This window comes from Hypanus sabinus, chromosome 28 (assembly GCF_030144855.1).
Source record: "Hypanus sabinus isolate sHypSab1 chromosome 28, sHypSab1.hap1, whole genome shotgun sequence".
In the NCBI taxonomy this organism is placed as follows: Eukaryota; Metazoa; Chordata; class Chondrichthyes; order Myliobatiformes; family Dasyatidae; genus Hypanus; species Hypanus sabinus.
In genome coordinates this window covers 297,823-309,869 of record NC_082733.1, presented here as the reverse complement: position 1 = coordinate 309,869, position 12,047 = coordinate 297,823, and the positions used below count along the sequence as shown (strand labels likewise).

At 37.7% G+C, this 12,047-nt stretch overlaps 1 protein-coding gene across 4 annotated transcripts in view; it reads right to left on the bottom strand.

The window, feature by feature from the left end:
• Positions 1–12,047, bottom strand: part of ccpg1 (cell cycle progression 1) — a 69,603-nt gene that overhangs the window by 54,591 nt on the left and 2,965 nt on the right. For all 4 annotated transcript variants that reach the window (XM_059952498.1, XM_059952500.1, XM_059952499.1 and 1 more), the window contains exons 2-4: positions 9,115–9,190; positions 6,398–6,497; positions 4,367–4,449 (exon numbers count right to left, since the gene is read on the bottom strand). In XM_059952498.1, the coding sequence (XP_059808481.1) occupies positions 4,367–4,449; positions 6,398–6,497; positions 9,115–9,174 (243 nt within the window). In that variant the 5' untranslated portion in view covers positions 9,175–9,190. The remainder of the gene's footprint in view (positions 1–4,366; positions 4,450–6,397; positions 6,498–9,114; positions 9,191–12,047) is intronic.

Below are 12,047 nucleotides of genomic sequence, written 5' to 3'. Positions count from 1 at the left end.
ACCAACTTCACAACATGCAACTTACACCCATATATTTGAAATGCATGCTTCTGGCAAATTCCTGCATGTGAGTACAGAAATAATACATTTCCTCTGGAAGCACCAGGACATCTTGACATTTCCAACCTCCATCATGAAAACATTTCACTGAGCAATCTGAGTGAAAAGCTAGGACCAAAAGTGTCGAATATTATCTGAATGCATTAACTAAGGCATGTAATAAATATGCACTCAGCAGCTAGGTATCTAATAAAAAGGCCACTGAGTGTTTATTCAGTCTTCTACAGCCATAGCCCATCCACTTAAAAGTTCAATGTGTTGTGCATTCAGAGACGTCCTTCTGTATCCCACCATTAATGTCTGATTATTTGAGTTACTGTCACCTTGCTGTCAGCTTGAATGAGTAGGCCATTCTCCTCTAACCTCTCTCATTAACAGAGCTGCCATTCACTGGATTTTTCTTTGTTTTTCCACACAATTCTCTGTAAACTCTAGAGACTGTTGAGGATGAAAATCCCAGGAGATACTCAAACCATCCATCAGGCAGCAATAATCATTCCATGATCAACATCACTTAGATCACATTTCTTTCCCATTCTGATGTTTAGTCTGAACAACAACACCTGAACCTTTTATGCATTAAGTTGCATGCTTTTATGCCTGGCTGATTAGATATTTGCATCAACCTGGTATACAGATAACAAAGTGGCCACTGAGCACAGAATTTTGTAATGGAAATTCTATGAACTGGAATGAATGAATGAATGAAATTTTATTTTCGGTCAATACAAACATAACCATATAACAATTACAGCATGGAAACAGGCCATCTCGGCCCTTCTAGTCCGTGCCGAACACTTACTCTCACCTAGTCCCACCGACCCGCACTCAGCCCATAACCCTCCATTCCTTTCCTGTCCATATACCTATCCAATTTTTTTTTAAATGACAAAAATCGAACCACTCGTGTTACCCCTAAACTTTTGCCCCTTAACTCTCAACTCATGTCCTCTTGTTTGAATCTTCCCTACTCTAAATGGAAAAAGCCTACCCACGTCAACTCTATCTATCCCCCTCATAATTTTAAATACCTCTATCACATCCCCCCTCAACCTTCTAAGCACCAAAGAATAAAGACCTAACTTGTTCAACCTTCCTCTGTAACAGGTGCTGAAACCCAGGTAACATTCTAGTAAATCTTCTCTGTACTCTCTCTATTTTGTTGACATCTTTCCTATAATTCGGTGACCAGAACTGTACACAATACTCCAAATTCGGTCTTACCAATGCCTTGTACAATGTTAACACTACATCCCAACTCCTATACTCAATGCTCTGATTTATAAAAGCCAGCATACCAAAAGCTTTCTTTACCATCCTATCCACATGAAATTCCACCTTTAGGGAACTATGCACCATTATTCCTAGATCACTCTGTTCTACTGCATTCTTCACTGCCCTTCCATTTACCATATATGTCCTATTTTGATTTGTCCTACCAAAATGTAGCACCTCACACTCATCAGCCTTAAACTCCATCTGCCATCTTTCAGCCCACTCTTCTAACTGGCCTAAATCTTTCTGCAAGCTTTGAAAACCTACTTCATTATCCACCACGCCACCTATCTTAGTATCATCTGCATACTTACTAATCCAATTTACCACCCCATCATCCAGATCATTAATGTATATGATAAACAACATTGGACCCAGTACAGATCCCTGAGGCACACCACTAGTCACTGGCAAATCGACCTGACAGTTATCCACCACTACTCTCTGGCATCTCCTGTCCAGTCACTGTTGAATCCATTTTACTACTTCAATATTAATACATAACAATTTAACCTTCCTAACTAACCTTCCGTGAGGAACCTTGTCAAAGGCCTTACTAAAGTCCATAGACAACATCCACTGCTTTACCCTCCAACTTTCCTAGTAACCTCTTCAAAAAATTCAGTAAGATTTGTCAAACATGACCTTCCACGCACAAATCCATGTTGACGGCTCCTAATCAGACCCTGTCTATCCAGATAATTATCTATACCATCTCTAAGAATACTTTCCATTAATTTACCCACCACTGAAGTCAAGTTTACAGGCCGATAATTGCTAGGTTTACTCTGAGAAACCTTTTTAAACAATGGAACCACATCAGCAATACGCCAATCCTCAGGCTCCATCCCCGTTTCTAATGACATTTGAAATATTTCTGTCAGAGCCCCTGCACCAACTTCCCTCAAGGTACTAGGGAATATCCTGTCAGGATCCGGAGACTTATCCACTTTTAATATTCTTTAAAAGCTCTAGTACTTCCTCTTCCTTAACCATCATAGTTTCCATAACTACCCTACTTGTTTCCCTTACCTTACACAATTCAATATCCTTCTCCTTAGTGAATACCAATGAAAAGAAATTATTCAAAATCTCCCCCATCTCTTTTGGCTCCACACAAAGCTGTCCACTCTGATTCTCTAAGGGACCAATTTTATCCTTCACTATCCTTTTGCTATTAATGTAACTGTAGAAACCCTTTTGGATTTATTTTCACCTTACCTGCCAAAGCAACCTCTTTCTTAAGATTCCTTTTACATTCTTTAAATTCCTCGAGCACTTCATTTACTCCATGCTGCCTATATTTATTATAGATCTCCCTCTTTTTCCGAACCGAGTTTCCAATATCCCTTGAAAACCATGGCTCTCTCAAACTTTTAACCTTTCCTTTCAACCTAACAGGAACATAAAGATTCTGTACCCTCAAAATTTCACCTTTAAATTACCTCCATTTCTCTATTACATCCTTCCCATAAAACAAATTGTCCCAATCCACTCCTTCTAAATCCTTTCGCATCTCCTCAAAGCATCATTTTCAAATAAGATTTCATAAGACAAAATTGAACAATAAAAATCTTTAAAACAGACCGAAAGGGTGTAGGCTGAAGCTACAGCTTATTACACCTACCCTTCTTTCTTATACAAAAACGGATCTGGCGCCAATCATCACATCGAAACTAAAAATGTCAATCTTCTAAACACAAAATCCATTTCCAAATATCATTTATTTACATTACTCCCCTTCATTTTAAATAATGTATTTTATATTTGTTTATTAAATTATTTTTAAATAATTTTAACTCGTTAAGTGCGGTGCATGTTTTAAAATTCTCACAACAACTGTTCCATAGATTCACCCCTCTGACTGAAAAACAATGATTTTTACATTTGTTCTTATCCTTTGTTTTTAAAATATACATGTTCCTCTCAAATCATGTTGACTTTCACTTTAAACAATCTTTGGATACTTTGTGGTAACAGTCCATTTTTTACTTCATACATAATTTGTATTATTTTAATATCTACAAAATATCTGAACTTTAAAGTGTTTAGTTGAATAAATAGTGGATCGGTTGGGTCATAATAACTTGCCTTATTTACAATTCGTATAACTTTCTTTTGGAGTAGAAAAACTGAGTTGGTATTTGTTTTGCATGTATTTCCCCATAACTCTACACAGTAAGTCATGAATGGGACTATAAGTGAACAGTATAATGCATACAAAGATTCCCAATTTAAGAAATCTTGCGCTTTGTACAGTATTGCAATAGATTGACATTTTTGCTTTGGCATAATTTGTATGTGGTTTCCAGCTTAATTTATTATCTATTACCACTCCTAAAAAAATTGTTTCAGATACCTTATGAATTTCAACATTTATTCTAAGTTTACTATATGAACTGGAAGAACTACAGATTATCTTACATGAACAGGGAAGCCTCTGCAAGTTAATTCCCGTGTCCTTTGATTAAAAAGTCATCTCTTAATCTTAATCACATTGAAAATGTATAGACTCCTGCAATTCAAGTGACTGGATTTCCAAGACTATATTCGGTGGCTGCCATTTTATGTAGTTCAATTTGATGCATAGAAAGGTGAATTCCAACAATACCTTATGCTCAAAAACACACCAAGCTAAAAATAAGCCTTCAGTTCAGGTTGGAAAAGTTGCAACAACACCTACTTGTATTGATTATGCTTTTGATTTTGAAAGCCAACTTCAACATAAAAAAAAATCAAAGAAGATACCTTAATAACACATTGCACTGATTGCATAGCTGCACAGAAAAACTTTAAAAGTTTGTACAAGGGAGGAAAGTGGAAGATTCCCAATTACCCAAATCCATAACAATTTCCATCCTAATTCAAGTGTATCTTATTCCATTCATGCACTTTTTTTCATAGTCAAAGAGTTTTGACAATACATTACATACTGGCAACAATTACAACCTTACTGTTTAAAAAGAGTATTAAACTGTTACTTGAACACGTGCATGCAAATTCAGAAAAGGAAAGTTGAAGATGATCTCACCTTGGATAATGTTTCTTTATCCTCAGATATAATTGAAGCACTGAGATTTTCCACTTTTGGCTCTGTGCACTCAGTGCCCTTTGCTGCAAAACAAATTACACTAACTAAAATGTTTCAAGCTATTTGAAAAGTTTAAAAAGCACAAGAAGTTATATTGCATTGAATAGTTAAGTCAGTGAAACAGTAAACTTTCATATCCCGTGATATTTATTTCTTCTGGGAAAAAATAGAGAATTGTAGAACTATATAGAAGCCAGCAAATGCAAAACAGCTTTTCAATTTAATGAAAATCCATGAAAACTACCTGCACCAAATTGACTGGGCTCAATTTTGATATAGTAATGACACCAAGGCCATCAGCATTACCTCCTACAATTGACTTGCTACATATGTCTTTTGCACATGTGAGCAACTTAGTACAAAAACAGCAAAGCTGTTGGCAATGATCAGGTGATCCTCTACCACAGGCTGCAGATGGACCTCACTGATTCTCAAATCCATTCCTAAATCCCAATAAAGTGAAAGGGAAGTAATGGAACGTCTGACCACCTGACATCAAGAACGTCTGACACCTGAGATCCACAAGGCACAGAAATTAATCATGCAATAACACCAAAATCCTGATTTTTATTTACAAAAATATTGTAACATATACATTAAATTAAATAAGCAGTGCAAAAAGAGAGCAAAAATACTGAAGTAGTGTTCATAGATTCATTGCCCATTCAGAAATCTGATGGTAGAAGGATGAAGCTGTTCCTAAAACATGGGTATTCAGGTTCCAGTACCTCCTCTCTGATGTTACTAATAAGAAGAGAGCATATCCTATGTGACAGGGACCCTTAATGATGGATACCACCTTTTAGAAGCATCACTTTTTAAAGATGTCCTCAATGCTGGAGAGGCTAGTGCCCATGATGAAGCTAGGTGAGTTTGCAAACACCTGCAGCTTGTTCGGATCCTGTCATCTCTCCATACCAGATGGTAATACAACCAGTTAGAAAGTTCTCCACAGAACATCTGTAGAAATTTGCTAGAGTCTTTGGGTGACATAACAATTTTCCTCAAACTCTTAATGAAATATATCACTGGCATGCCTTCTTCATAATTCCATCAATATGTTGGGCAAGGATAGACCTTCAGAGAAGTCAACAGCCAGAAACATGAAACCCCCAGGGCCTGACAAAGTGTCCCCTTGGATCTTGAGGGAGGGTAGTGCAGAAATTACAGAGACATTTAAAACATTTTTAGCCACGAGTGAGGTGACAGGATTAGACAATAGACAATAGGTGCAGAAGTAGACCATTCGGCCCCTCGAGTCTGCACTGCCATTCTGAGATCATGGCTGATCATTCACTATCAATACCCAGTCCTTGCCTTGTCCCCATATCCCTTGATTCCCCTATCCATCAGATATCTATCTAGCTCCTTCTTGAAAGCATCCAGAAAATTGGCCTCCACCGTCTTCCGAGGCAGTGCATTCCACACCTCCACAACTCTCTGGGAGAAGAAGCTCTTCCTCAACTCTGTTTGGATTGGAGGATAACTACTGTTTTTCTGTTGTTTAAGAATAAGATGGGGAATTATAGGCCTAGAGATCCTGATGTTAGTAGTGGATAAGTGATAGGGAGGCAACCCAAGGGACAGGATATATAAGCATTTGGATAGACAGTGCCTGATCAGGAATAGTCAACATGGCTTTATGCCTAGTAATTCACATATAACCAATCTTTAAAAAAAAATTAAAAAACATTACCAGGAAAGTTGAAGAAAAGGCAGTGGATGTTGTTTGCATGGACTTTAGTAAGACCTTTGACAAGATCCCACATGGCAGGCTCATCCAGAAGGTTCAGTCAGAAGGACCTGTAATAGTGTCATGTTGAATTCAATTTACTACCTCATCCTGAATGCCCAGTGACTGAACCTTCTGACCATCCTCCCTTTTGTTAAACGCCTTCCTAATGTCCATGTAGACAACATCCACAAATGAAAGAAATAAGCTCACAAATGGTAATTGACTATTTTGCTTACCTTGTGACTCAAATGGTTTATCGACCTGTTGATTTGTTAAAGTCTGTGAAATACATTCAGCCTCTCCTTTGTCTGAACTTAGTACCTCCACATCAGATCCCTAACCAAAAGGAGATCAGCAGTTAACAAGCATCACTTTAATTTTTATATAAATAATCTGCAGTTTCCTCTTTAACTCAGTAGTATACATATTATATGGCCAAGTGTTACGTTCATACTCATCACTCCATACGTGTACTAACAGCCTAGCAATAAACTTCAGACTCGAATTTAACAAAGAATTTAGCGCAAAGTAGCATTTTAAAACATTTATTCAATATGAACAACACATCAAAACATTAACAATGCCTTTCTGAGCCTTCTTTCATAATTAGATTAAAAACAGCAACTTAGTTCTCATATTGACTTGCACAAAGTCTAGTTTTCTGCTAGGAGGCTACACCTTATGCTAGATACTTCGACACACTCCTGATACGCCTTTAAATGATTTGGCAAGAAAAACAAAATTATTATAGACAGTATTTTTAATAATCTTTCAAACAATGCTTTTACAGAGACCAGATTAAAGCCAGGATCAGTGGAGAGCTATCTAAAAGGTGTAAATGAGACCAGTGCATCTTTTTTCTTCTGTATCCTACATGGGCTTATCAACAGAATGAAAACAATACAACAATGCTCATTTCCCACCATCAGTACTGAGACAATTTATCTTTACTCATAACAAAATGCACTCAACTTCTTACAAGTAATTTAAGACAATGTGCCAAGTGAAACAAGAACAATTTGCGACTTATAATGAATATTAAAATCACACATCAACTGTTATAGTTAATCATTGTAAACAACATAACTGCTGTGGACAAAATGGCATCTTCACGCTATGTTGGATAGCACTGATCGGTCAGACTTCAACATTGCCTACCACTAATCCAATTAGTGTCCGTAAGGACTTGTGCTGCAAAACATTTTTGAAACAGAATAGCTCAGAACTGATTACACTTTGATATGTTGAACTGATCAAACTCCTGTCCAATATCAGCTACATTCAAAGTGACTCATTCCTATATACCCAGTAGAAATAATACTGAGAATACTTGCCTAACCCCTCATGTTAGAAAAATTTCAGACACTTCATATTTACACTAAGGATACTTTACAAGTATTGTATGTAAACAGCACACAATGACATTGTTAGATTGAAAGCCATGCAATTCTTGAATGGACCTTTCACTCGCAATACAAAACATACTCAACAGCAACCATTTCAAACTTTAACATGGAAGGCAAAACAGTGACTGCAGATGCAAAGAAGTAATAAGCTTTCCAGCAACGGTAATTCTGATTTTCAGAATAGCTTGTCTTGTTAGTCATAAATAAAGATTATCAAACAGACAATTCAATTGACAATCATCTCTAACTTTCCTTTTCAATCTAACAGGCATTCATAGATGAATGCTCACCTTAAAATTCACACAGGCTAGCATTAATTCTTATTTCATATTTCTTATTCTTATTTCAAAGAATTTATATTTTAAGAGACTTAACCCAAACAATTTTTAGCATCATATCTACAGCAATATTGTGATGAGGTACTTTGAAAGTGACATTGGGCAGAATTTCATCAGTCCAATTTATGTAAATGTATGCCAGATCTACTTGTTATGACAGAAGCAACCACTTGGCTCCAAACACGGACAAGGTATTCAAATTCAAAAGTGAGGCAAGAGTGACTGAAGGAGGGCTTTCCTAAGTTATATCTGAGACTGTATGTTGTGCAATGATTGCATCATCTTCTCCAGTCTTTCCATAATTCACAAGACAGAAAAAAAGTATGCAAAATATTCTCAACTAGCCTGGATAACTGCATCTCTAACAACACTTAAGAAGTTCAGCAAAATCCTGGTCACCGTAATAGCACCTCATGTCAAATGTTCATAACCTCAACAATCTACACATTAACAGCAGAAGATGTACAAAGTATAAGCTATCACCTAGGATATGGATATGAACAATAACTACCATGATCCAAACCATCTTGTGAATATTGCCATTCTTTGATTACTGTCAGTCAGAACCTCTAAAGTCTATATCTACCACCACTATGGGGCTACCTTTTTCACACTGACTGCAGAGTTCCAAGCAGGTAATCTCCTTCTCAATATCAATTAAGTTTAGACAATTAAATATCAGCACTCATTCAATGATGAAATGGTGTACAACTAGAAAAGACAGTCTGAAAATATTTCTATTCTATGCAAGACACAACTGAGGACACAACCTCAGAGTAAAAGAGCAAAGATGAGAAGGAATTTCTTTAGCCAGAGTGGCGAATCTGTTGAACTCGTTGCCACAGACGGCTGTGGAGGCCAAATCTTTGTATATTCTAGGCAGAGGTCGAACTTTTCTTGCTTAGTCAATGCATGAAGGGACATAGGGACAAAACAGGAGATTGGGGCTGAGAGGGAAGGTGGATCAGCCATGATGAAAAGATGGAGAAAACCCAATTGGCCAAATGACTAACTCTGCTCCCATATATTATGGTCTTGTATATGTCTATTTAGTAAAGACCAAAATCATGATCCAATTACCAGTATACAGGGGAGCTATGTGCTTTTTACATCCATGCACCTTCTGATTAAAAAAATTCAATTCTACAAATTAACACGCTTTAGTATTATTTATAAAGTTAAAGAAATAAAAAAGAATAAAATGTTTACTTCATGATTAATTATGGTCCAACCACAGGATGATTCACTATCGCTGGAATTTTCCGACATCTTCAAACTCAGGTAACTGTAAAACAGATAATTCAGTATTAATAACAGATCAATTAAAAGCACTGGAAATAGGAGTTATGCTGCAGTTGTACACTGTATACCATCTTGTCGCCACATTACAGGAAGGATGTGGTAACAAGTGAGAGAGTGCAGAAGAGATACATCAGTATGTTGACTGGAGTTAAAATATGAAATTGGAAAGGTAGAGTCTACTCTCACCCGAACACCAGAAGCTGAAGAGTGACTTATGCAGGTTTATAAATCAGAATCTCCCCTTCTCCCTCTGGTTTAACAAAGGAGAAATTTAAAGGAGATCAAAGGGGTAAGTTTTTGGAATGAGCTGCAAAAGGAGGAAATGGTGGCAGATAACACTACAACATTTAAAGGACATTTGGAAATGTACTTGGACAGGAAAGTACGCAATACCAGCCCGAAGCAGGCAAACTGAATTAGCACAGATGGGCATCACAGTCACAAGGGTGAGAAGAGCCAAAGGACTTGTATGTGTGCTAAGACTTTTGAGATCAAAATTTAACTTGTGGCAAATAGCTTTGAGCATAGTAATCTTACAACCCAGAGCTTAGTGATATGACTATCATTTATGTTTATACTGACTTTCACTAATCCTGGGACCTCTAAAATGGTGATTTTGTCAACGTGTAGCTAACTCTCAAATACACTCAATGGTCATTTTATAGGTTTACCTGCTCATAACTATCTAATCAGCCAATCATGTAGCTGCAACCCAATGCATAAAAGCAATCAGAGCAACCCCATGCTGATGCCTACCTGCCTCCTTTCGATACAATACGTATACTTCGATGTTAAGCTCCCAAATATGATCTTCTTTCAGCCATGATTCAGTGATGCCCACAACATCATACCTGCCAATCTCTAACTGCGCTACCAGATCATCTACCTATTTCGTGTACTGTACACATTTAAATATAACACCTTCTGTCCTGTATTTTTCACTCATTTTGATTTTGGCCCCATGTTACACTTCACTTCATCCCACTAATTTCAATTTTGCCCTATCATCTGCAGGTCCTTCTTCACAGTCTCACTACACACTGCATCTATTTGTACATCAATTGCCCCCATCTTCAGCACTATCACTCTAGTTCCCATCCCCTGCCAGATTTATTAAAACCCTCTTCAACAGCTCTAGCAAACCTGCTGGAAGGATATTGGTCGCCCTTGGATTCAGGTGTAACCCATCCTTTTTGTATAGGTCGTACTTTGTATTTTCCCCAGAAGAGATCCCAATGATCCAGAATTCTAAAACCCTTGCACCATTTCCTATGCCACTCCATCAGTATTATCAACCTATTCCTACCCCGACTAGCCCACGGCATTAGGAGTAATCCTTGTAGGTCCTGCTCTTCCGAGCCTCTTTGCAAACTCCTTATACTCACAGAGCAGGAGCTCTTCCCCCTTTCTACCCATGTCATTGGTGCCAGTGTGCACCAAGACCTCTGGCTACTCACTCTTGCACCTGAGAATATCTTGCAGCCACTTTGAGACACCTTGACCATAGCACTTACGAGGCAACACACCATCATGTCTTTTTCATGCCCCCCCCCCCCACCCCCAACACTCCACCTGACTTTACCCTCAGAGCCAGCAACACTCCCACTGGCTCGGTTACTGCCACTATGCTCTAATAGGACATTCCCCGTTGATGAGAGGGAAGGTAATCAGGTAATCCTGCACTAACTGCTTACTCCCTTTCTTCCCCTGGTGGTCACCCACCTACCATCAGAAGCCTGCCTCAGTAAGTCTCATCTATGAGGTTTTCAGCCTCCCTGATATCCATCTCCAGTATCTTGTCATTCCAGAGCTGAATACAATGTACTGTACTTCCTGCAGATGTAGTCATCAGAGAGACCGTTTAGGTACCCTGCAATCCCACATCTTACAGGAGCATTCCTCTGCTTTAACTACCATCCTGCCTACTCTTGCTGTATCTTTGGTTCTAACCACTTAAAACATCTTAAGTTCTACAATGAAATAAATGATGAATTTAAATAATAAAAGTAGCCACTGAGTACAAGTGCAAAAATGAAGCTAAAACAACCCTGGTTAAAACTGTCTTATTTATACATTTGAATTACTTAAATTCCAGTAAAGGAATCTAGTCTAATTATAGATTATACTACAAAAGCAGGTTGCTTTTATTCTAGCAACCACATGCCCCATCCTCACAAGCTGCCTCTTATCTGTTCTTCACAAACAGCTGCACAAACAATGCCAGTTTAAAATGAAAATGGAGCTGTTGTGACTGAACTAAAACTGAGTGTCACGGAAACTAACAGGGAAATACAAATCTTTACTCACACACAGCAAACCTTCAGAGAGACTGTCCAACAGACACTTCATCAACACAAAGATAATAAATAACTACAATTATAATCACCTACTTTAACATTTGGAATATAGTCAAGTAAATATGCAAAATTACACATTTACAATTGTAGCACATTGTAATGAATAGAATATTCAATACTAGTGTCTGTTCCAAAAGCCTTAAGAATACAAATTCCAGACACCATGAATATACAGCTAACCAGAGGGTTTAGTGACAAAACTGCTCTGGCCTGAACTGTGCTTTAAGTAACAGGAGCTAATAGCAAGCACATTTATCTATTGTCTTACCCTACGTAGCTTCAACAGAACAGACTCAGAGGCCCTATTAAATTGTATACAGGTCTAATTTCTTGAACACCGCTTCTCAGTTTAGTTAACCCATAATTTTGCTCTTCATTATGTCATTATTGCAGAAAGATCCCAAGAGCTTTCATCATGATAAATGTGTCCTTGTCAGTTTGCTATTACCCTAGTTCAATCTACAACACTTAAACTAAAAATGA